Source organism: Mesoplodon bidens, assembly GCF_964165515.1.
Source record: "Mesoplodon bidens genome assembly, chromosome: 5".
Lineage (NCBI taxonomy): Eukaryota > Metazoa > Chordata > Mammalia > Artiodactyla > Ziphiidae > Mesoplodon > Mesoplodon bidens.
In genome coordinates, this window is record NC_138161.1 from 141055670 (window position 1) to 141081479 (window position 25810).

Sequence of the window (25810 nt, forward strand, 5' to 3'; positions counted from 1 at the left end):
ATAAAATAATTCTCAGTAAGGTTCCTTTTAGTTGGAAGTCAGTTCTATCCAGCATTCACGTAAAATTATCCTGTTTCACAGTAGGAAAAGCATGGCACAGTAGGAAGAACCCTGGAGCAGCATCTGCCTTTATACTGTGATTTCCTGTGGAACCTTGGGTGAGTTATTCGACCTTTATGATAGTAAGTTCTATCTTGTAGGGTTATTGTGAGGATCAAATTAAATAACATGCTAAGCCCAGAGTCAACATTTAATAAATGGCAGCCACTGATTATATAATTCCACATTCTAAGCTTTCCATATCATCCCAGTATAAATAACTCTTTAGAATTCAGGGTATGTTTCTGCTGTAAGGAACCTTAACAACTGAAGTCCAACATCTATTTTATAGTTGGTGTGTAGCTAGGACCACATGAGACTTTTGGGCACGTGCACACGTGCTTTCTCTCCCCCCAGCCTGTGTTCTTTCTGTCTCACCATGCTGCCTCTTATGAAGCCATTTTGTGAAAAACCAGAACTTGCACAGAAAAGTAAGTTCATATCTACTTTTCCATCCAGGGAGGCATTTGTCATGCAGGTCATTTTAGAAAAGATTAAGCAGAGAAGTGCATACTCAGTGCTGAGGCTGTCATCTGTCAGGTCAAAGCAGGAAGAGGCCAGGGAGTTGAGCGAGGACATGCTGGGAGCCGGCCTCTTGGGCGGCCATGCGAATAGGGAAGCAGGGCATTTCGTGGGTCTGGGGGACTTGATGGGCCCTGGACAGGGGGGGCCTGGGGCAGCCAGGAAGGTGGTGGACACACTCTTCTTCTCCCCCGTGGGTGCACAGAACCCTCTGGCTCTGTCCTTGCCTTTGGGCTCTGGGCCCATCTCTTGAAGTGAGGGCTTGGTGGCAGCGATGGCGGCACTGGTGGTGGCTGTGGTGCTTTTGGAGGCTTGCTTGATATCAGAAGCAGGGTCTGGAGGGCATGGCAAATCTGCAGGGCCCTCTCCCTGCGGTGGGGCTCTGGGGCCCTGGTTGGTGGCACCCTTAATGAGCAGAGGGCCTTTCTTTAGGGCTTCAGGTCCTGTGTATGGGCTTCCCAGCTCTCGTTCTTCCAAGTGCAGCAACTGTGAGCAGATGACAGGGTGGTTTATGGGCTGGGCACACCACTACCACTCTCTCCCCCTCTGCTCTCACCTACCTCTGGGAAATGGTTCCTTCTCTTTTCCGGAAGGAACAGTTTTCTCAAAACTCAGTTCCTTCCTGACTCCCAAGTCCAATGGATTTTTACCCCCTGGACCATATCTTTTTACCCCCAGACCCTATCTTCCTTAACCTCTCTGCCTCTGACTCACTCTGACCAGAGCTTCTCTCTTTTCCCTTCCTCCTGCCTCACCAGTTTTCCTGAAGACTCAATTCTGATCCCCTTTTCTCTATCCACTGGTGCTGGATGCTGGAGACCTGGCCAATTCTCACAGCGTGCACTTCCCCTCCGTGCAGAGGACTCCCAGAGCTACACCTCCAGTCTTGCCCTCACCTGAACCTTCATATAGATCACTAGCTGCCTTCTGGATCTGGTCATTTCTAGCTGTCACCTTATTTACCATTGCTTTCCCTAAAATGTGTTTCCTATCCAGACACACCCCTGTGCTTGTAGCACCGGAGTTTCAAACTTCAGCCATTGTGTCTCTCCTTCCCCTTTTCCCATCAGTCATTAAGACTCTTCCTAGGAACTTCCATTTCCAGCAATAAGGCAATCAAAATATTCTGTAAAACCTCCTGTTAGGAATGCTCAATAAAAATGAAACAAACATACTTCTAAATGCATAGCCAAATTCACAAGAAAGTAAGGAAAATCCCTAGGTTAAAAAAAGAGAGAGAGAGAGAAAACTGAAAAATAAAGGTTAACTTTCCCAGGGTCATTTATCAACCATGGAATCCAAGGGGTTTGGAGAAGAGACCTAGGGTCAGAGTAGGACCCATGAAGGTGGGATATCTTTAGTGAAAAAGTAGTGTAGGATAAATAAACATTTCACCCACAAACAAAGATTGACGACAAGAAATATATCTATCTATCTCAGCCTGTACTCTGGTTGGGGGAAATAGAGCCTTTCATGAGAATATGGCATCTTATAGCCTGTCTCCTATAAATTTTGGGTTCATATTTATACTACTGTGGGGTTTTGAAACCCAAAGTTTGAAAATTAACATAAAAGTGGACTCAGGTGTGTAATGTTCCTGAGGTGCTTGGTTGCAGCCAAAGCAGAACTTCCTTGGAAGTGAACCAACCTCAATCCAGGTCACAAAGGCAGCACTGAACATATGTCTGCAACCCAAGTTACCAAATGTAGAAATGAGTCACCATGAAAAAGCATCAGCAGACACAACAGACATCAAAATTTAACTACCAAGATCTTCAGATAATAGAATTAACATACATTTTAAGTATTTTCAAATGATTAAAGATGGGATAGAATCATGAGAAGATAAAATGCAACAAAGAAAAGACATTGTAGATTTGGAAAAGATAAAGTGAAAGATGAAGAATAGCCTTTGAAACAAAAACTGTGAACAGGTTAAACAGCAGATTAGGCATAGCCAAAGAAAGAATTAGTGGTCTGGAAGACAGGTCTGAGGAAATTAGAATGTAGCACCAAGAGATAAAGAGATGGAAAATATGAAAGTGAGATCAGGTTAAGCCATGGAGATGATGAGAATTGTAGAAGGAGGGATTAAAAGATTCGGAGAGGCAATATTTGAAGAGGAAATGGCTGACAATATTCTGAAACTGATAAAAAAAAAATGACTCCATCTCCTAGCTTCTTACCAACACAGTGCAGATACTTAGTGCTGGGGCAGACCACCCCCTGCTTACCCTGGGGGAAAAGGGGAGAGGTTTACCCGAAGCACCAGCCTCATGGAGATAAGGCTGTCCAGGCCTGATTGGTCCAGCTGGAAGTGCTGCTCGAGGGTAAGGTCTGCATGGGGGAGAATCTGGCACAAAGGGATCTCCAGCACGCCTAGAGCACATTCTCGGTCATCATCAAGCACCTGGGCAGTGGGCCAGTCACAAAACAAGAGGATAACCAAGTCCCACCCTCACCAGACTACACTCTGGGCTCCAGCCAAGACTGAGTTCACTTCAGTAAGTATGTTCTGTGTTTCTTTTGGCCTCTGGTCCTGTTCTGAAAACTGGAAATGGGACCAGGCCCGGTCCGTGCCTTCAGTCAGGGCGAGAGAGCGACTCAGGGTAGAGGCAATTATGATCTGTATGAGGCAAGTCTGTCAAATGCCTGGGACCATCAGGGCTTTAGGGACTGATGAGCTGTGCTGCTCTATGTTGGGACTTCCAGACAGGGCTGAGGGTCCCCAAAGACCCCAGTTCTACTACTTGTTGGTCATGAGATCTTGGACAAGTCATCGTTTGAGCCTCTGTTTGCTCAGGTGTAAAGAAGATCTCTCTCTCCCACAGATCTTTTTTTAAAGAAGTACATCATCATTAATGTCCTGAGTAGATTCCAACCCAGGCCACGCTGGGTGCTAGGTAATCACTGGAGAGACTGGCAGGGAGCACCAAGGGACCTGAGGGTTTGTCCCTCCACAACCTCCTACCCAACGACCTTGGTCACCAGGCTCACGAAGACGTGGGCCCTTAGTATCCTCTCCTGACTTTACTGCAGGGGGTGCCTGCTCAAGCCCCCTACCCCTCCTAGCTTAGACACCTCTTAGCTGTGTTCCAAGAGCCCAACTTCAAGCAAACCTTCAGATGCAGCTGTTCAGCAGCCACGTTGTACACAAAGAAGGAGAACACCTGGCTCCACACAGGGTCCTTGCTGTGGGGACAGGTCTGGGGACAGGAGAGGGAGAGATCACTGAAGGGTCAAGTTGGGCAGAGCAGGATACCAGCACCCTCTGCTCTCATCCTGGCCCCTTGGTGCCATTGGGAGCCTTCTCGTGGGAGGCACTCGGGCAGGGCCGTCAGACTCCAAGGCAAGGAGCATTTGCCAGGAAGTCTCACGGGGCTGAATCCTACCAGCATTAGAGCTCACTTCCAGGGGGACTTCTGCTGCTGGCGGTGGGGGAAAGGACACAGGCGTAGAGCCATGCCGAAGCTCAAACCCTGGTTCTTCTGCTTTCTAGCCCTTAGGCGAGTCACTGATCTCTGGCCTCCAGATTCTTGAACCGTGAAACTATCTTGTGAGGTTATTTTGAAGACAAGAGTCATATAAAGTGCCTCTCGTGTGCCAGCACCCACTAGGCATTCAGTGTGAGCGAATTCCCTTTTGCTTCTCTCCCTGAAGTGTTGGGGCACCCGCCCATTTTCCTTAGTCCTCGGCTACACGCCAAGCTGCCTTACCTTGCTCACGTGTGTCTTCTTGCCTACAGACAGCTTGACATAGGAAGAAGGGTCTCTGCTGACTTTATTCTGTGAGGGGACAAATCCACAAAGTGGAGGTGGCACCCGCCAGTGCCAACTGGAGACCCTGCCTCTCAACCCTCAGGAGCATCGGTGGGACCTGAGGCCACCCAACCACTTCCCTTTGAGAGACGGCTCCCCTGGTGCTCCCAGGAGCCCCGGGCTGCCATCACTGTGCCAGCACCTAGACGGGGTTGACCCCAGGGGTAGCTTCCGAGTTAAAGATGGGAGGCCTGGCTGGGCACAGGCCCTTGTTCCCTAGAGCTGTGGAGACAGACAGGGTGCAGTTGAGTTCTGGCTCCCCCTTAGCTGTGTGGCACAAGCACTTAGCTTTCCGGGTCCTATTTTTAAAATGGATGCACGGCCACCGTGGGACTCAGGCATAGCAGATGTGGGGATGAGCTGCCAAGCCCGGTGCCAGGCTCGCTGCAGGCTCAGTGAACGGCGGCGCTTATTGGCCCCAGCTGTGTGTGCACAGCGCCGCCCAGCAGACATGGGGCTGTGGTTACTCTGGGGAAAAGGAGCTGTGTGACTTGCTTTCACACCCACACTTACCTTGGCACATCTGGAGAGCTTTTTGGCTTGATATTCACCATTTACGTAGTCAAAAGGGTTTCTCTGCAGCACGAGAAGAACAGGGTGAATGAGCAACACGTGGATATTTGAAAGTGGCAGGCACACGGCAGGGTGTGTGTGACACTCTGGCTGTGTCACCACTCACCGGCAGGTTGCAGGCGCTCTCCAAGAAGACCACGAGAATGGCAGTAGAAAAACTACCATGGTCCTACAAGCAGACACAGACCCTCACTAGGTGCCCCCAGCATCAGGAGACACAGACTGGTTTAGGAGAAGCCTCTTCATGCCTGAAGAGCCAGCCCTTGCCCTCCAGACTGGCCATACCTTCCCTCACAACCTAGCTCTTTGCTGAGGCTGAAAATACAACTGCAGCATGACAAACTCAAGTCAGAACCGGTGGACTTCCCTATGAACTGGGCTGATGGGCACTAACAGAGCTTTTAAGGATCCCATCCGCCCTGTGTGGAGATGAGGGCTGAGGGACGTGCTCCCCAGAAGGTGGGGCTGGCTGGAGGACTCTGGGGGCGAGATGTGTGGCTTCAGCTCGCTAGCTCCCTCCCTGCCTCCCTGCACAGCTCTCACAGGGACCAGACCTGCCGCGAGCTCCCCGCTCCACGACAGCCCGCACTCACCTCCGTCACAGCTTCCGGGTCTGTGATCAGTGAAAGCCACTCCAGCCTCAGGTGCAGCTGCCCGCTCGTTGTGTCTTTCAGGGCAAACCACTGCAGGGGGAGGGGGAGGGGAGGAGAGCTTGGGGGAAGGGCCAGTGGGACGCTGCTGACTCTCTTCAGGCAGCTCAGTTCTGGGACCCAGTAGGGCCCTAATAGGGGCTTCAGGGAAGAGGCGAACCAGCGCAGACAGGGTAGGCTCTGGACTAGGAGAGGCGGTTATGGAAGAGCAGAAGTACTACACTCTGGGATGGAAACGATGCTGTCCGCGAGGGGGGGTTGCAGGCACCAACCCTACCTCGTCCACCACTCTGTCGGTCACGACGTCCCCGAGGCAGATCCGCAGGCTGGAATACACAGGGAGCGGGAGGTCAGCTCAGCCCGGAGGCAGCGACAAGCAGCGGGCGTGGAGGCCCACCCGGAAATCTATTTTGAAATATCTGAGTGGGACCCTCAAGACAGAGGACCTCACTCATCCCAAGAATGAATGGGAGACCACTTTGAGCTCAAGCAAAGGAAGGACTGTCTAACCATCGGGGCTGCTCCCACTGGGCATGCTGCCCGGGCAGGCAGGCGGCTCTGACCCCAGAGGGGAATAAGCAGACACTGCTGGACACACTGGCTCTGGATTGCCCAATGAGGGTGCTATTGGTATTCGGGCTGGGATGAGTCTTCACTGTGCAGAGCTGCCCGTGCATTGCAGGAATTTAGCCTCCCTGTCGTGTGTCCTCTAAATGCTAGTGGCCCCACCTCCCGCAGTCATCGTAATAACCAGAAATGCCCCTCCCTTTCCAAAACTGGCCCAGATGCCCTCCAGGGGCTACGAATAGTTGGCATGTGTGTGAGAGGCAATAACACATTCACGGCGCGCCTCCCGTCTTGCCCGGCCCGAGCCCAACTGGAGGGTCCTGAGAGCCAGAGGGGAAATTTATTCCATGTAAATGTCAGAAATGTGCTTGAGCTCAAAACACACTTGAAATCAGTTACCTAAACCACAAACCACAAGACACACTTCTAACCTGCAACATTACAAAAATCACAACTCCTTTCATTAAGATGAGAAATTAAAAATAAGTAACGTGGTGGTGAGCTATTTCTCGGCTGGTCAGATTGTTCCCCTCCCATTTTGTTTTGTTTCTATTTTTTAAAATCACCTGTTCACGGAAACAAGCTAAAAACTTTAGGAGTGACAGGATGTGGGTAAAATTCTCTTTTCTGCTCCCTCCTAACCCCAGCCTCTGAGATGAGCAGCGGTGTAGCGTCCGCACGAGCACATGCGAACACACGTACACGTCCATCCTCCCTGGAAAGATGTATCAACTGCTCAGGTCACTCCCAACTGCTTCCCCTACTTCCCTAGATAGAAATGAATATCCTCGAGGTCAACATACATAGATCCTACTCATCACTTTTAAAAGCTGCGGGATATTCTGTAGTTTGGCAGTGACAAATTTGTTGAAACATTCAGGCAATATCCTCTGGCTCTGGACATTCACGTTTCCAGCTTTTTTGGTTTGTCACCACAGATAGGTCTGCAATAAACATTTCAGGTATAATGCTCTTATAGGAGATTCCTGGAATTGGGATGGCTGGACCAAAACACATGTAAATTTAGAGTTTTGATAGCCAGCCCCACGCCGGTCATTTCAATCCTCTCTCAGCCCTGAGGCTCTGTGTTCCTCTGAACTGGAAGGAGAGAGAGGTGACTTGACCTGCAGGCCACAACGGCTGATGCAGCAGACCTCAAGCATGACCCCAGCTCAGAGTGAGCAGATGGTTCCTGGGTACCGGGGGCCTGGCCATCTGTGCCAGCCTTGGGCCTGCCCACTGCTCCAAACGGGGACTCTGGGTGCACTATGAGGAGCACAGAAAGCAGAGCCCACGGTACACAAACGTCGGGGCCCTCCCTGTACCCTAGAGGGCTGGCGCTCAGGGCTGGGCACTCGGGAGGCATCTGGGGGGAGGTTTGTGGCAGCGGTGCAGAACGATGGGACTGGTTGCCTGGTACTGACGTCACCACGTCAGAGTGCAGCGAGGGTTGCAGGGCCCTGGGCGCTGGAAGCAGGGGTACCTGGGCCTCAAGGCCTAGAGCCCTGCGCCCCCAGGCTCAGCTTGGCCCTCTTCCTCACCTGCCCAAGAAGTCATCCTTGTCAGGATCCTCATCGTACAGGTCCACCACCAGGTCCTGCCCAGGGACTTCATACACTATGAACTGGAAGGAGAGAGAGGTGACTTGACCTGCAGGCCACAGCGGCTGATGCAGCAGACCTCAAGCATGACCCCAGGCGAGCCAAGGGCCAGCTCTGCCGCCTGCCAGCTCGGAGCCCCGGGCAGGTTCCTGCCCTTCTCAGTGCCTGGAGAACCCCACCTGTAAGAGGGAGTGATGCCCTCTCCTGTGGGTGCGGAGGATTAGAGGCAGCTTGTGCAAGCCTGTGGGCAGGGTGGGTGCTCGGGATGCTGGCTGCTGTGTTTTCTGCCCGGGGCTTGCCGCTTCCAAACTGCAACACTCACAGGCTGTGGGCCTGTGCTTCACACGATAAGGACTGTGGCTGAACTTAAGGCAGAACGTCAGGCTCCTGGTGTCTGGCTCTGGGAGGGAGGGCTGAGAGGACCGGGCCAGAGCTGCCCCTGAGGTTCTGTGATTTGATTTGAAAACTTCCAACAAAGCCGGCTCTGGTTGGGAAGGGACGTAGGAATCTGTCAATAGGCTGGCCCTCCATCAGGGGCCAGAGCGGCCCACCTCTGGAAGCCTGTCCCCAAGGGCCACGCCTGTGGCCCAGTGTTGCCCGTGGGTGTGTGAGGACCGTGAAGGTAGGGCCCTCCCTTGTTTGGGACAGGACCACCCAGAGTGGAGCCCTGGAGGGCATGGAGAGCAGCTGGGAGCCGCTGAGGAGACTCTCACCTCAAACACCTCGTTCCAGGTGGGGTTCAGGTTCTTATAGATGGTCCTGCTCCGGAAGTGCTGCAGGCCGATGCTCACCTTGGCATAGGGGTCTGACTTGCCTCCGAGTCCTAGGAAGTTGTCCTTCTGGGCCAGCTTTTCTGCCTCCAGCAAGTGGGCTCTGATCACTCCCTGGAAAATGCCCCAGCCCGGGCCTCACAGCTGTTTCTAGGACCCTCAAAGTCCCCGACATCAGAGCCCAAGCCATCAGCTATCACCCTAGCCCCACCTTACCCTCCCCATGTCTGGACAGGGAGACAGAAGCCAGAGATGACAACCTCTCGGCCAGGGCCACGCAGCAAGGGACGGCAGGGCCCAGGGCTCTGTCCACTGCACCACGATGCCCGGCCACATTCCCGGCCCTCCCGCCCCTCCGTACCTCCAGCCTGCCCTGTGAAGGGCTCATTCCACTGCGGCCACTTCCTCGTCCCGTGCCAACTGACACGCCACCCAAGCGGCTTTCCTCCAGCGTTCCAGCCCCTCTCTAGCTTACACGTAGACTGAGGCCCGCTGTCATTTCTTCCCACTACCCAGGTGTACACACCCCTGTGGTCGCTGCCTGCTGCTGGCAGTGGGTCCCTGGGCTCGTAAAGGCCCCAGCACTGAGTCACCCCACTCCCAACATCCTAGGCTATGTCTCAAGTCAGAGCACAAGAACCAGGAAAAACACAGTCCAGGGGGCCAGTAGGCCTCTGGCCTAGAACTATTTCTTTTAAATGTCAGTAAATACATATGCATTTGCCCTTTGCCCCAGCAATCCCACGTCTAGAAATCTATCCTAAAGACATACTGGCAAACATATGAAAAGATATGGACAAGGCTCCTCACGACAGCACTATTGGAAATAACAGAAGGCCAGGCACAGCTCAGCCATCCGTCCGTAGAGAACTGGTTGAACAGATGTGGTATATTCCCGTGGTGGAGTACCACGTACCACACTGTCCTGGGGTGACCCTCGTGACACATGCATCACAACAGCACGGTGAGGAGAGCTGTGGCCCGCTGCCGTCCATCCAAGAAAGGGGGCTATGCGTGTAATCAGATGCGTACCCGCAGCCATCACGCGTGCATGTGCTCATATTAGAAAACAAATAATGAAAAATACTGGAGGAGGAGGGACTAGGTGGTAGAAGCTAGACTCCTTAAAGCACAATTTGTTTTTCACACTGGCCTTTAGAAGTGTGCAAATATTTTACATGATTGTGAAAGCAAGTTAAGGTAAAAATTAAACTCTAGAAACAGAAAATGGAAGGAAACAAATTAATGTAAATATTCACGGCCAGTTGTCACAGACACACAGAGAGGAACTATTCCAAGTGAGTTTAAATTGTAGCCACTCGACAGTACATCTCTAGCGGGATATGCCCTAAGGACAATGTCTGCAGTAGCTATGATGTAGGTGACGGTGCTGTACTGAGACTGCTAAACGCACAGTGTGGGGTAAGGGCCACGCGTCACCCCTGCGTGGCCTGATGCCTCACACCTGGCTCTGATGGTAAAAATAGGCACTTTCCCCTCTCCTGAGGCCCTGACTCCCAGCCCCACGGCCAGGGCACCTTCTGCAGGGAGGCCATGTGGCTGTCCTCCTGAGGACAGCCCTGAGGGCTGGTCCCCTCCTCAGGGGCCCCCTGAGCTCCCAGGACGGGCGGGGGCAGTGGCGCTGAGCACCCAAGGAAGCCCCCCGTCCTGGCTCCTTCCCAGAAGACGTGAGCCTTCTTCCTGCCACCAAAGCATGGAATGGGAGCCTCCTGTCCCTGAAGGCTCCTGGAGTTTCCCGGGAGCGAGCGTGACTGCCCACAGTCCCCAACACAGGCCACATGGGGGGACCAGGATCCAGGAAGGAATGCTCCCTGGGCTTTTTCCCTCCCAAGACGGGTGACTTCGGGCAAGTCATTCAATCTTCCTGAGACTCAGTCTTCGCCCCATAGAATAGGATGCCAGGCCCTCCCAGGGCGGACATGAGCATCGCCCTCCGAGGGTGCATCTCCCTGGCCTGTCCGTCCCTGTGCTCTGGGCCCAGTGCCCTGCGGCCCGCGCAGGTACTCACGCGGGGCAGAGGGAAGCGCAGGGCGGTCAGGTCCAGGCCTTTCTTCACGGGCACAGTCACACGGTTGGGCAGCACCATGTGGGCAGCGATGAGGTCCTCCAGCAGGCTGTCTGACACGTCACTGGGGACAGTGGGCACGCACAGCTGTGGAGGGTGGCACCACCTCCCCTAGGCCGCCTGCCCGCCCGCCCGCCCATCCCTGGAGCTGGAACCAGGAGCACAGCCTGGGGGCAGGTGGGCCCATCTCGGGACAGAGCAGCCCTGACCCCAGCCTGCCTGGATGGGGGGTCAGGGGGAGGATGTAGGGTGTACATTTTGACCGCCCCTGGGCCCCCCCACCCCAATCCTGCTTTGTTCTCTGAGGCATCACAGCATGGTAGCCAAGAGCGAGGACATGGATCCCGGGTTAGAATCTTGGCTCCGTCACCCATAAGCTGTGTGACCTTGGAAAGTTGCTGCTCTCTCCAGACCTTAGTTCCCTCATCTCTAAAATGGGGCTAATTATGCCTACTTCCTGGGGTTGTTACGAGGATGAGTTAATACGTGTGAAGTGCTGAGAACAGTGCTCAGTGCCCAGTAAATGCCAGGTACGTGTCCACTGTTGTAGCCCTTCTACTCTCTGACATCACCTTGAAATCCTCCTTCTTTATTGCCTGACTCCATCTCGCCAGTAGAGGGAGCCAGGGGCAGTGCCCAGAACAGGGCCGGCACGCAGTAGGTGCTCAGGAAATATCTTCTAAGTGAAAGAATGCATGACTGGATTCTCTGCGCCCAGGGGGCGAAGATCAGTGGGAATATCCCGAGTGCGGGAGTGAGAGGTCCTCCCCGCAGGTGGGGACAGCTGCGGGGCCTGGCGAGCCAGCCAGGGGCTACCCTGGATGGTCCACTGTCCCTCCCCCCGGGAGGTGTGTCCACGCGGGGCTGGAGCCCTTCCCTGCTCGTCTCAGGGGCCTGAGGCTCTGAGCGCAGCGCCACACCGGCCCCAGGAAGGTGGGTTGCGCAGACCAGCTCCTCCTCACTGGCCTCTGCTTTGACAGCTGCCCCGCCCCAGCCAGTGTCTGTGTCCGGGGGGAGCCACTTGGGCGTTCCGCACACACTGGGGTCGCGGAGGGGGTGGACGTGGACAAGGAGGACCCTCACGTGTATCCACACCCACTGTGCCAGCACCGCACATGCCTGACTGTTCTCCCAGGGGCCTCAAGACAGAGGAACCAGGTTCCCCAGTTACTGAGGAAGAGCCCAGAGAGGTGAAGTGACTTGTCCAAAGGCACACAGTGGCTGAGGGGGGGGGGCCAGGAGCCTGGTCTGGCTGGCCTGGTTCCAGAGCCGGCGCTCGCCCCTCATTAGCCCACGCGGCCTCCTCTAGGACATCTCACCTGATGGCGTCACTCCAAACACACCCACGCTATCCCTCTGGAGGGAGCAGCTGCCCACCCCTCTCCTTGTGCAGACAGAGGGAGGGCACAGCCACGGTGTGGCTCCCATCACTGGCTGCACGGCCGGGAGGGCCCCACCTCGGGCCTGCCTGGCGGTTCACACAGGCACTTACTTGATTCCTGGCACGTCCAGCAGGTTGGTCAGGCCTGTCCAGTTGATCTGCAGGTGCTGCAGGGGCAGGAGGAGGCCATTAGGCTGGAAGGAACCGGAAGCCCAGGCTGCGGACCCTCTGCCAAGGGCCCCGCCCCCGCCCCCACGGAGAATTCAGCCAACTGGTGGGGGGTGCCCTCTGCGGGGGGCGAGGCGGGTGAGGGCGCCTCCCAGTGCTGCTCAGGACCAGGGCTGTCAGGCAGGCTGCTTCTGCCGGGACCACAGGAGCGGCCCGAGGGCACGGTCACAGGCCAGCCTGGCACCCGAGGGCTCTGAGTTACAGCCTCCTCTCTGTGACCTCAGCCACTTCTCCAGGCTGTTTCCCGGGCTCGGGAAGAGCAGAGTTGAGCCCCTCAGGCCGCCTTAAGGAGCACGTGAGATGGGGGTCCAGGTGGGCTTCGGCAGCGTCTGTTCTTGGGCTCAAACCCAGTACCTGGGCCCAGTGGGCGAGCGCCGGCCCACAGGGAGCGGCCGGCCCGCCTCGTCCTGGGGACTCACCGGCTTTTGAAGGAATAACATGGTCACAGCTCCCACGAAGGGCTTGTCCACCAGGAGGGGCTCCAGGATGAGCCGCAGCGTGCCCTGCAGCTGGATGGCACAGAGGGCCGGGGGGGACCTCAGCCACCCTCCTTCCCGCACCTGCTCTGCTCACGCATGCCCGAGCCATCCCCAGATGTCAGGGCCACCTGCCATCACAGCAGGGACCACACTCGGGGAAAAGAAGCCAGGGTGCAGCTGCCACCCCTTTGCCGGTTCCCAAGGGCCACAAGCTGGCCCCCACTGCTCCCCACTGCCTTGCTGCCGGGGGCTGCAGCCTTGACCGTGGCCGGGACTCAGGAGTGCTGTCCAGCTCCAGCTCAGCGCCTCTACTCGTACCATAAAACAGCTCTATCTCCTCCATCCGCCTCAGTTTCTCAGCACCGGCTCCGCATCGCGTCATAAAGAGAGCCTCTCACTTCCCAGGGCAGTCGGAGCCTCTCTGGCAGGGGGATTTGATGAACAGAGGCAGGCGTGGGGCTGTCCTGAGCAGCGGGGTGGTGAAGCCCAGCCACCGCTTCCTGGCCCTGTGATCTCAGGCCTGGAGTCCCTTGACTGGTACCAGCCTCTGTGCTCGGTGTCAACACCCCCGCTGCAGCCCCCTCCAGCATAAGCCCACTTCCCCTGCCCTGACCCCCAACCTAGAGGCAGTCACGCCGGGCTCCACCCACCTGGATCCCGTTCACACCAGCCTGTATCTTTTGCAGCGCCACGCTGATCTCACAGTCCCCGATGTAGCTGAAAGTGGGGAGGGAGAAGGAAGGCAGAGAGTAGGGGCAGGTCCACGACTCAAGACAGGTCGGGAGACTTGCCCAGTGCAGCCCAGCCCAAGCCCAGCTGGCCAAGCCCGAGCCCTGCATCACCTGGATGTGGACTCCTTGACAGCTTCGGCTTTTCTCAGCTCTGCGCAGACACCGCCCAGACCCCCCAAGGCAGCCCCTGGGGCCCCTGCACCCAGGGGTCCCACGTGCATCCCCACCTCTGCCACGAGGGCAGAGACCTCTGGGCACCACTTCGCCCCACGACACCCCGCAGATGTGGAGGAGGGGCTCTGGGTGCACACACTGCTACGCCTCTGCCCCGTCTCCCCCCAGGGACACAGAGCAGCCCCACAGCCCCCATCCGCCATTCATGCAGGCTTTGCTGGGGGTGGTGAGGTGGGCACAGTAACAAGTTCTCAGAAGCCTGAGTTCAGCTGGCAGCTCCTGCCACGCGATGGGCACAGGAAGCCCAGAACGGGTGCCCTTGAAAGTAGAGAGCAGAGACCCCATCAAAAGACTGAAGGAGATGCGGAGGGAGAGGGTGGCCATCCAATATCTGCAGGGCACAGGCAGAGGAGCCAGACGTCACCGAAATGCTGAGTGTCCCCTGGAAGGGCAGGGGGAACTCAGGGACCCCAGGGGCTCCCTGAGATGACTGGAAAGCCGGGTGTGTGGGCTAGATGACCTTGACGTGCCCCAGCTATTCACACAAGGATCTTGTGGCAGAGCCTTGGGGCCGGGAGGGCCCAATTGCCATTAGCATCCCAACACACTTGAGACCAACCCCCATACAGTGATGGGTGTTCTGGAGTTGCCTCCTGTCTTCCCAAGGTGTTCTCAGAGCCAGCCTCTGGGCTATGGACAGGAAATACAGAGGCACTGGAAATGAATGGCAACCTTCTGGAACCTCAGGAGTTGATCCTTGGTCCTTTAAGCACAGTTCAAATCCCACCACCACCAGGAAGACTTCCTGGATTGAATCTCCATTCTCTCTGACTCCAGCCTATTACAAACCTCATTCAAAAGGGGTGCCCCTGCCCGACCCACTGAACAAGTCACCTGTGTGTATTTGCATCCTTTAGTTTTTCTGAGGTACCACAGAGCCCAGTTCTCCTGCTGGCCTTTCACAGCCTGTGCTCGGAGCTCCCTGGGTTGCATCACAAGTCCCCACATTTTCTTGTCACACTTGCTTTCTCTTGCTACATCCTCTCTGAGACGGCTGGTCTGACCCTCCAGGTGACCTGGCCTCCAAGAAAGCTCTGTTGCCCAGGCCTTGGTACCCAAAACTCGCCTGGTGCCTGGTCTCTGGGAGAAGCCAGGACTGGGCCGAGGGCTCAGACAGAAGTGGCTCCCCTGGGACCATCCGTTCTCTTGCCGCTCCTCCCCATCCCAGCAGGGACCTTGTGCTCCAGCCCAGGGGGATGAAGGGGCAAATGCGCTGTGAGGGGCTTTCACACCCCAAATGAGTGTTTCCCTGAGACTCCAGCTTCAACCTGGCTGTTCCCACAGTGTTCCCCTGCCCTCCACACCTGGCCCCAGGGGCACGAGGGCTCACCAGATCTGCAGGTCCAGGACCACTTGTCTCCGGTTGCACTGGTTAGTATGCACCTTGACGCCGTTGATCCTGGGGCACTGGAAGAGATGCCAGAGGACTGGGTCAGCAGGGGTCTTGCAGGCAGGGGGGCGGGGGGCTGCTGGCTCCCTGCCCAGAGCTGGGCTTCATCCACAACAACCAACGTGACCACTGCACTCCCGGGATGAGGCATGAAAGCAGAAATCCACCCTGCAGTCCCTGCCCATCCTTGGCACCCTGACACCTCCCTCTCCAAACAAACAAAAATTTTTCATAATAAAATGTTGGAGAAAAAAATTCAGTCGACCACACTAGAGGAAAGATTCTATTATCCTTCTATTCTCTCCATGGAAAGTGATGCTTACAAATGCATTGTCACATGCAAAGGTTATCAAAGAGTATGGAGCCAAAACTGCGGGAACAAAAGTATTACAGGGATATCTTGAACAGTTCATTTAAATGATCATGTAACTTTTCCCAGAGTTTGTGATATGTGTGATATGTCAGCTTTTTAAAAAGTACAACTTGTTGTGATTTATTTTCTCATACGTTCTCATATTTATTCAACATTCATTTTTGTGCTGGTTTTACACTTTTTAAAATTCTTTTTTTTTAAGAGGGCCCCTAGAATTGTAGAAGCTTCAGGCCACACAGCACCTGGCTTGATGTAGAAGACCCAGCGAAAGCAGCAGAAGCCTCGGGAGGAGGAAGGGGCCTGTCACCGACCTGCCCCAGCCTGAAGTCTGCTCCTGGGCTGGGGGCTGGTTTGCAGGCACCCGTGGAAGCTCAGCCAGCCCCAAGACCCCCATCTACAGAGACCAGCCCTGGAGAAGGCTGCCTACCTGGAGGCCTCGCCACAGAGAGGAGGGCTAACCACTGTGAGCATCTCCTCTGTGCCAGGCAGGGCGGCCCTGGCTCAGGGCTCACAGTGAGCGCGGGGCGCCAGGCTGGTCAGGTGCCCCACGTGGAGCACCGCTCACCCACCCATGCAGAGTGGCCCTGACGCCAGGCCTGTTAGTCACGCTTCACAACCACCCTTAGAAGTGAGCCCTTTCCTTTTACAGAAGAGGAAACTGGAGCTCAGAGAGGTTAAGTCACTGGCCCAAGGTCATCACAGCAGTGAGCAGAGTTGGGCACGGATGTGGGAATCAGAGGAAGCAGGAAACACTCATTGGCGTGAAGGGAGTGGGTGTAGTGAGCGCACTGAGCCTGGCCAAGCCCAGGAAGGTCACGTGAGGAAGTCCTCTGTGAGGCCCCCGCCTACCCCCGAAGTGGAAAGGAGGGGGATGGGAGAGTTAAGAGGGGTGGGAGGAGCCAGGACATGAAGGGCTTTGAATACCAGGACCAGGAGCCAGCTATTTCTCCTGCGGGGCTGGGGCATCTGGTCACCTTGCAGGTCCCCCCCACCCCCGCTAGGTTTTCGTGACAGGGTGAAAATCATCTCTCAGGATCAGCCACTCCTAGTGAGATGGGAGATGGATGGGCCCCTGGCTGGACAGCTGGTGTTTGTCAAGCAGAGTAAATTTGAAGCTTTGTTTTTCCCCAGACACTCCAAGGACAAAGTTGGTGGCAAGAGCTGAGCTCTGCTGAAGTAAAGAGATAAGATGACCGTCCTGAGGTCAAGGAAAACTCCTCTGTCTGCACATGCGCAGGAAGGCTCCTTGGGTGTCAAAAAGGGAGGGGGCGCCCCCCTATAATAAGTGTGGACATGCACCCACAGTCCTTTGCGGTGGGATCCATCTTAGCAAAAAGTGGCGCACGCATCTTGGGGAGGGTCCTAGGACCAGTCAGATGTGGGAAAAGAAATGAGAACACTGGCCAAGTGTAAACAAAGACCCGGAAGAACTGCCCTACATAAGACGATTTAACCGCCTCTTTATGGCACTCCTCCTCATTAGGGAGGATGCCCACCCCCTTTCTCTGGGTGTGTATTTCTGCCTTGATTCTGCCTTAAACAAACAATTTCTCCGTGTGCTCTCTCACATGTTGTGCTGTGTCTCTGATAATAAACTCTGTACCTGTTTTTACAGTTTTTGCCTCCTTGAAACATTCTTGCTTTCGAATGGGGGCAAGAGTCAGGGCCACTTTGCTTCTAGCCTCTAGCCCCCGGTGGTGGTCTAGCGGTTAGGATTCCTGGTTTTCATCCAGGCTCCCCAGGTCCAATTCCTGAGCAGGGAACTAAGATCTCGCTTCAGGACCGCTCACTGCGGTCTCTCTGACATCACTAGGCCTGCCTGCCTGCTTCCGCCACCAGCAAGGGCCCGCTGTCCCACAGGCATCACCACCCAACAAGCAGCCTGGCCGGGCAGGCTCTGCTATGAACACAGCGGTCCGCAAGCTTCCTGACTCTTTGCCTGCTGAGTTCTTCAAACGCCGACTCAGACATCACCCCTCCCAGAAGTCCTCCCTGACTACCACACTCCCACGCCCCGACACTGCTGAAGCCACGCGTTCCTCCACGTCGTGCGTGCACTGCCATGTCGGTGTCCATCACCCCCCAGCTTATACGTCTGTCTCCACGACAGGACAGGGACCTTCCTGAAGGCAGGGGCACAGCCACACCATCTCTGTCTACAGTGCCTTGCACATGGCCGTGCTCAGGAAGTCATATGTGAGTGAAACAGGGAAAGAACAAATGAGCCAACAGATGCTGGGACAAGCGAGTCCTGGCAGAGTCTGAGTGGCTTCAGCCAGAACCTCCAGGGCTCAGGTAAGCCTGATCCGCCCCCACTCGGGAGGCTGGCGGGGCACCCACCCTGGGGCTGGCCGACAGCTCTCATCAGGCTGGCCTGCCCGCTACATCTGCTTCTCCTGGAGCTGACCAGATGCCAGTGCCTCTGATTTACGGGGTGATGGAGCTCACAGCGGCTCTGCCTGGGGTATGCATTTTCTGATGATCAAAATAAGACTTTTACATCAGTGGGGCACTGGGGGGCAGAAAGAGTGGGGCAAGAGGCTGGAATAGGAAATGCAGCCTAGAATAGGGACATGACATTAGGTGTGTTCAATACACACACTTTTACCCTGGGTCACCAAGTATCTTCACAGAACTAGCCTGGGCTTCTAACACGGATAGCCAGCATCAACCAATCGGTAGAGAATTAGTCACTGCTTTGAGGCACTGACGATCCCACTCCATGATGGTGAGTTCTCCCCAGCTGATGCTGAGGTTAGGAAGAGTGACTCGTACGTCTTTGTGTCAGGCTGGCTTCCACCACCCCATGGCACGTTCTCCAAATTTTGCTTAAGAAGAGTGGAAGTATTGCCCACCTCTCCTTTTCCTTTTCCCTGAGCCAGGCTTCCCCAGAACCTGTAGAGGTGGTGGTGATGGGACGAGGGGCTGAGGGGTTTATCCTGAGGCCGAGAGGCTGGGAAGTGCAGGAGGGGAATGGGCCCCCTGGGAGTGACCCCTGGCAGGGGCTGGGGAAGAGCCTGCACCGTAGGTCCGGCTGCCCTGCCCGAGACAGCACTGACCTTCTGCCCGAAGTAGAGCTTGGTGAAGGTGAAGGTCCTCAGGTGCACGTTCTTCTCCCGGATCTTGGGCTCGAGTTTCTCCCGGAACTTGTTTTCCATGATCATGCTTAGGTAGGGCCAGATCTGGGAGATGATCTGGGAGGACAGGGAGGGGCCGTTGGTGGTCAGGTCTGTGCCCCCTGCCCCAGACCCGTGGCTGCCCAGGGGTGGCCCTTATGCTGCAGCACCCATCTGCCTGCCTGACCCTCATCCCACCTACCCACCTGTCCGTCCATCTGTCCATCAGACATCAGATAACTACAGCCGTGGTTCTCACTCTTACAGTTAGATCCCAAGATTTGCTGCCATTTTGCAGCCCACCATGAAATAGTCACTCACTAAACTTAATATGATGAGGCCCTGTAGTTCTGTGCTAAAACATAAGCTACCTGAACAACACTGTGGTATTAAACAAGAAGTAGCAGGTGCCAGAAGTTTAAGAAGAAAAGAAAAGAAAGAAAGAAAAAAAAGCCACAGAAGAGACATCTAAATTGTTTCCTGTGGATGTAATTTTTTTCCTAGCAATCGGGAAAGGCTGCCTGTAGCTGATTGCTGCAGCAGGATGACTCACAGTGCTGGGAACCAAGTGTAGGACCTGGGGAGAGGGAAGGTGGTGGAGAGATGGAAGCTGGTGGCAGAAGATGGCGAGCAGAGAGGGGCAAGGAGTGGGGAGGGGATGTGGAGGGGGGGAGAGCAGCCCGTATGTTCTGTTTGGGCCAAAGGCCTCTTCCACCTCTGGGACTTGGGCCTTAGTTTAAAGATGCAGCTCCCCCTTTACAAATCCTAATCAAAGGAGCCTAGAGGAAGTGCGGTTTCAGGGTTTAACGCCCCTACCCCTCTCCGGCCTCGATGAGCCAGGCATGGTGGTGTTTTAAGTACCTCATTAAGGCTCACGACAGCCCTGTGAGGCAGGGACCATCCTTATCCCCATCACGCCAAGGAGGGGACCCGCTCTGAGACGTTAGGCAACCTGCTCGAGGGGGCACAGCCGGTGCTGCTAGATCCGGGCTGGGGACCAGGCGGAACCCCGGTTCCCTCATCACAGGGTGCTTCGGTGACTGGGGGCTGTCAAATCCCGAATCACTGCCTTCCTCTCCCCAGGATGCGCCGGTCTCGGCCTGGTAGACCACTGGAGGCCTGCACTGTGCTCTGTGCTTCTCTGTACTCTTAAGCTTTCTGCCGTGGCCATGCATTAATTTCACAATGAAAATATTTTCTTTTTAGAAAAGAGAGTCATTGGTGATGAGAAGAACCCGGAGGATGGGAAGAGCAAGCGACAGGCAGAAGGCCCCACCCCAGCGACCAAGGACCAGCTCCGCTCCTCCCCGGGCAGGGCTCCCGCCAGGACCGCCTTGTCCACGCGCTGCCCGCCCCGTCCAGGCTTCGGGTGACTCAGCCAGGGCTGCAGGGGAGGACGAAGCCTGGAGTGAGGCCGGTGCCCCCAGGCCCGCCCTGGCCTTACCTTGTTGGCCCACTCGACCCGCTCCACGTCCGGGAAGTGCATCTAGGGAACAGAAGCCCCGAGGGGAAGTTAGACGTGAGACCTGCCTGCCCTGCGGGACCAGGCGCGTTCCCACTCCCAAGCACAGAGCTGCACTGACCTACCCTGGAAACTGGAAGCCGGCCCGCGGCCAGGCGGGGGGCAACCAGACCGAAGGCGCCCACGTGCGGCCTGACACTGACCTGACTTGGCCGCCGGCTCCTGGCTCAGGAGGCACAGAGGGGCAGTTCTGCGGCGACCGTCCACCCTCCCGTCGCCCCTAGCCCACCTTCCCAGTGGAAGTGCAGAACCCCAACCCGGGCCTTCCCCAGGGTGACACCCGAGCTTGCTTCTTGCAGATTCTGTCCCCCTTATTCCCTTTAATGACACAAGTAATCATAGCCCCTGTAGGAAAAATCAGAAAATAAAGCTAAACGAAAGGGAAAATATTTTATGAGAGAATGCCGCCCGGTGATAACTGTCATTACCAGGTTGATGCGTTTCCTTCCAGTCTTTTCCAGAAACAAGTACGTGTAGTTTTCACAGAAATTGAGGTCACAGCGCTTTTTTGCAGGCTGCTTTTTTTCACTTAATATATTGTGATTGTGCTGACTCCAGAGGTAACTGGTGCCAATATAAAAGGCCAAAAAGGGCACCGTGTTGTTTCCAGGGGCAACTGGGGAGTGGACGTGCCCCTCCTCGGCTCTCGGGGACCCCTCCCCAAGCCCCCGCCGTCCCCGGCAGGGAGGCCCCTGGGCCAGATCTTATGGTCACAGCACAGCTCCCTCCAGGGCCTGCTGGGTGAGTCCTGCCACATCTCCCTTGGGTGGGTCGGGGGGGAGGTCCCTGAGGGGAACTGACAATCCTGTCGCCTAACCTGATCCTGAGGGTGCTGAACCCCCTCCCCACAAGTCTCAGTCTCGGAATATGTCTACTGAGTGCACTAGCCACCCCCCACGAGGGCCGCCTCCGCACCAGCACCAGGGTTTTCTGGGACGGACAGAGTAACAGTGTACGGGTGCCTGGCGCAGAACACGGTCGATAAAACGGAAGGGACGGCCATCACTGTCACCCTGCCGCAAGTCCCCGGAGGATGAGGCCAACTCCGGATCAGATTCACGGTGGGCCTGGGACCCCCGACGGTGGAGAAAGGGCCTGTCCTTCCCACCTGGGGGCTCGGAAGGTGCACTGTCCAGGGACTGAGTAAACGCGTCCATGCAGTTCACACACCTGGTGCAGCCCTGCCAAGGGCCAGGCCCTGAGCTAGTCCCAGGGATGCCCCGAGGGCCCAAACGCAGACCTAGGCCTAGGCCACTCGCCCAGGAGGAGAGAGAGAGAGATTTCATTCTCTCAGGAGCAGTTTTTAACAGGCTTGACAGTTCAGAGGAGCTCAGTGCTTCTGAGACTCCTGGGACATCACGCCATTCTCCCAGCCTCAGTTTCCCCACCTCTGGGCAGTGGCCCATACCAACTTGGAGAAGCGTCTAACATTCCCAGGTGCTGCCAGAAAAATACTGCCTGGTTGCCAGAAGGGGAGTCAGCCCAGCCCAGGAACAGAAGGGAACCGTCAGGGGAGCAGGGGGCCAGGAGCCAGGGCCAGCCCGGCCAGTTCACCACACATGCCCTGCAGCGGCCCTGGGTCAGGTCCCAAGCTGGGTTCCAGCCAAGTGTAGGGTGAGACCCTTCCATTTCTCCCTATTACACTCACTGCCCAGCACTGAAGTAAAAACTCCTGCACGTGGGTCTGAAAAGACCCCTTGCTTCCCCGTGGATTGCTCCATTCACCACCCTCTTAGACTTCCGTTCTTCCAGGCAGCCTTTCCAGATCGCTCAAGCTGGGGCTAGGTGTCCCTAGTATGTGTTGCTGCTTCTCCATCACAGCTTTCAACACACCTTATTAGAGCCGCTTAGCCTTCCACCTGCCTCCTTACCAGACCACAAGCTCCGGTGGGCTGACTCAGCCGTGCTTCCTGTTAGCGCCCGTCCCTGGTGTATGAATGTCTTAATAACTATTTGTGGAATGAATGAATGTATGAATGAATGAATGCAAGGTTCTTGTCCTCAAGGAGCTCTCAGGCTGGTGAAGGAAGCATGCAATTAACAGGCTATTCCAGTACAGGATCAGCACCAAGGCAGGGGGAGGGGGACCGCCACAAAGGGGGGAGTTCGGTTACAGTGGGGCTGTCACTGGAGCCTCCGCTCCTCTTGTGCCCAAGCCTACTGGCTGGACCCCTCACACCCTTCCTGCTGTCCTAACGCTGCACTTCCCATCCCGTCCCCGCACACCCTATGTGCATACCCCTTCCAACGTCCTGCACCCCCGTCCAGGTGATTCTCACCCCTGGAAGCTGAGAAGCTCTGATCTGCTGAACCCTGGAAAGGTGATCCAGCTTGGTGGGTCCAGCCTTCGCCCACACTTGGTATCTAGTCAGACGAAGATTCCTGCACTGCCTCATGCCTACTGAATCAGGGTGTACCTGGGCGGGGTCTTCCGATTTATTTTTAACAAGTTCCTGGCGTGATCTTGAAGTTCAGTCAGGGTTGATGTGAGGTACCAATGACCTGCTCAGCCCTGCATCAGAGTGACCCACACTCACCCTGACATCGAGGACAGCAATGGAATGCCCAGGGCCCACTCTGAGGACGTTGTCATGGTCTCTCCTGGCCACCCATGCCTGTATTTGAGGCTCCTGTCTAAGAGATTCCCCCAGAGAGTGAGTCTGAACCCCTGACCAAAGCAGCGATTCAGACAAAGAAAATAAGAGACCATCAAGACAGCTTATTCTGATAGCTACACGTGGAACAACTCCTACAGAACACCTACTGAACGCTGGCAGAAGACCTCAGACCTCCCAAAAGGCAAGAAACTCCCCACGTACCTGGGAAGGGCAAAGCGGAGAGATTCCCGCACAGAGGATCGGTGCCGAGCGGCACTCACCAGCCCGAGAGGCTTGTCTGCTCGCCAGCCGGGGCGGTTGGCGCTGGAAGCTGAGGCTCGGGCTTCGGTCAGAGCGCAGGGAAAGGACTGGGGCTGGCGGCGAGAACTCAGCCTGAAGGGGGCTAATGCGCCACAGCTAGCCGGGAAGGAGTCCGGGAAAACTCTGGAGCTGCCGAAGAGGCAAGAGACTTTTTCTTCCCTCTTGGTTTCCTGGTGCGCGAGGAGAGGGGATTAAGAGCGCTGCTTAAAGGGGCTCCACAGACGGGCGTGAGTCACGACTGAAAGCGCGGAGCCCAGAGACGGGCGTGGGACGCTGGGGCTGCCGCTGCCGCCGCCAAGAGGCCTGTGTGCGAGCGCAGGTCACTGTCCACACCGCCCTTCCGGGAGCCTGTGCAGCCCGCCACTGCCGGGGTCCCGGGATCCAGGGGCAGCTTCCCTGGGAGAACGCACGGCGCGCCTCGGGCTGGTGCAACGTCACGCCGGCCTCTGCCGCTGCAGGCTCGCCCCGCACTCCGTGCCCCTCCCTCCCCCCCGGCCTGAGTGAGCCAGAGTCCCCGAAGAGGCTGCTCCTTTAACCCTGTCCTGTCTGAGCGAAGAACAGACGCCCTCCGGCGACCTACACGCAGAGGCGGGGCCAAATCCAAAGCTGAGCCCCGGGAACTGTGGGAACAAAGAAGAGAAAGGGAAACCTCTCCCAGCAGCCTCAGAAGCAGCGGATTAAAGCTCCGCAATCAACTTGATGTACCCTGCATCTGTGGAATACCTCAAAAGACAACGAATCATCCCAAATTGAGGAGCCAGGAGTCACTGCTGTGCCTCTGAGGTGGGAGAGCCAACTTCATGACACTGGTCCACAAGAGACCTCCCAGCTCCACATAATATCAAACGGCGAAAATCTTCCAGAGATCTCCATCTCAACACCAGCACCCAGCTTCACTCAACGACCAGCAAGCTACAGTGCTGGACACCCTATGCCAAACAACTAGCAAGACAGGAACACAATGCCACCCATTAGCACAGAGGCTGCCTAAAATCATAAAAAGTCCGCAGACACCCCAAAACACACCACCAGACGTGGACCTGCCCACCAGAAAGACAAGATCCAGCCTCATCAACCAGAACACAGGCACTAGTCCCCTCCACCAGGAAGCCTACACAACCCACTAAACCAACCTTAGCCACTAGGGACAGACACCAAAAACAACGGGAACTACGAACCTGCAGCCTGCAAAAAGGAGACCCCAAACACAGTAACATAAGCAAAATGAGAAGACAGAAAAACACACAGCAGGTGAAGGAGCAAGATAAAAACCCACCAGACCTAACAAATGAAGAGGTAATAGGCAGTCTACCTGAAAAAGAATTCAGAATAATGATAGTAAAGATGATCCAAGATTCTATTTCCAAGATCCAAAATCTTGGAAATAGAATAGACAAAATGCAAGAAACAGTTAACAAGGACCTAGAAGAACTAAAGATGAATCAAGCATCAATTAAAAACACAATAAATGAAATGAAAAATATTCTAGATGGGATCAATAGCAGAATAACTGAGGCAGAAGAACGGATAAGTGAGGTGGAAGATAAAATAGTGGAAATAACTACTGCAGAGCAGAAAAAAGAAAAAAGAATGGAAAGAACAGAGGACAGTCTCAGAGACCTCTGGGACAACATTAAACGCACCAACATTCGAATTATAGGGGTTCCAGAAGAAGAAGAGAAAAAGAAAGGGACTGAGAAAATATTTGAAGAGATTATAGTTGAAAACTTCCCTAATATGGGAAAGGAAATAGTCAGTCAAGTCCAGGAGGCACAGAGAGTCCCATACATAATAAATCCAAGGAGAAATACACCAAGACACATATTAATCAAGCTGTCAAAAATTAAACACAAAGAAATCATATTAAAAGCAGCAAGGCAAAAACAACAAATAACACACAAGGGAATCCCCATCAGGATAACAGCTGATCTCTCAGCAGAAACTCTACAAGCCGGAAGGGAGTGGCAGGACATAATTAAAGTGATGAAGGAGAAAAACCTGCAACCAAGATTACTCTACCCAGCAAGGATCTCATTCAGATTTGATGGAGAAATTAAAACGTTTACAGACAAGCAAAAGCTGAGAGAGTTCAGCACCACCAAACCAGCTTTACAACAAATGCTAAAGGAACTTCTCTAGGCAAGAAACACAACGAAGGAAAAGACCTACAATAACGAACCCAAAACAATTAAGAAAATGGGAATAGGAACATACATATCGATAATTACCTTAAATATAAATGGACTAAATGCTCCCACCAAAAGACACAGAGTGGATGAATGGATACAAAAACAAGACCCATATATATGCTGTCTACAAGAGACCCACTTCAGACCTAGAGACACATACAGACTGAAAGTAAGGAGATGGAAAAAGATATTCCATGCAAATGGAAACCAAAAGAAAGCTGGAGTAGCAATTCTCATATGAGACAAAATAGACTTTAAAATAAAGACTATTAGAAGAGACAAAGAAGGACACTACATAATGATCAAGGGATCGATCCAAGAAGAAGATATAACAATTGTAAATACTTATGCACCCAACATAGGAGCACCTCAATACATAAGGCAAATACTAACAGCCATAAAAGGGGAAATCGACAGTAACACAATCATAGTAGGGGACTTTAACACCCCACTTTCACCAATGGACAGATCATCCAAAATGAAAATAAAGAAGGAAACACAAGCTTTAAATGATACATTAAACAAGATGGACTTAATTGATATTTATAGGACATTCCATCCAA

General features: G+C 54.8%; 2 protein-coding genes across 4 annotated transcripts in view; one reads left to right on the top strand and one right to left on the bottom strand.

The window, feature by feature from the left end:
- CEP70 (centrosomal protein 70) overlaps nt 1–394 on the top strand; it is a 112388-nt gene extending 111994 nt beyond the window's left edge. The window contains exon 19 of the mRNA XM_081234612.1: nt 82–394. Within this exon, the coding sequence (XP_081090738.1) occupies nt 82–103 (22 nt within the window). The 3' untranslated portion in view covers nt 104–394. The remainder of the gene's footprint in view (nt 1–81) is intronic.
- Nucleotides 1–25810, bottom strand: part of ESYT3 (extended synaptotagmin 3) — a 57041-nt gene that overhangs the window by 11130 nt on the left and 20101 nt on the right. For 2 of the 3 annotated variants that reach the window (XM_081234610.1, XM_081234609.1), the window contains exons 2-18: nt 20063–20104; nt 18562–18696; nt 15070–15146; nt 13425–13491; nt 12715–12804; nt 12179–12234; nt 10630–10750; nt 8544–8714; nt 7771–7853; nt 5940–5988; nt 5606–5695; nt 5119–5181; nt 4953–5015; nt 4338–4406; nt 3741–3827; nt 2882–3031; nt 614–1107 (exon numbers count right to left, since the gene is read on the bottom strand). In XM_081234610.1, the coding sequence (XP_081090736.1) occupies nt 614–1107; nt 2882–3031; nt 3741–3827; nt 4338–4406; nt 4953–5015; nt 5119–5181; nt 5606–5695; nt 5940–5988; nt 7771–7853; nt 8544–8714; nt 10630–10750; nt 12179–12234; nt 12715–12804; nt 13425–13491; nt 15070–15146; nt 18562–18696; nt 20063–20104 (1907 nt within the window). The remainder of the gene's footprint in view (nt 1–613; nt 1108–2881; nt 3032–3740; nt 3828–4337; nt 4407–4952; nt 5016–5118; nt 5182–5605; nt 5696–5939; nt 5989–7770; nt 7854–8543; nt 8715–10629; nt 10751–12178; nt 12235–12714; nt 12805–13424; nt 13492–15069; nt 15147–18561; nt 18697–20062; nt 20105–25810) is intronic. The other variant, XM_081234611.1, reaches the window with a different exon arrangement.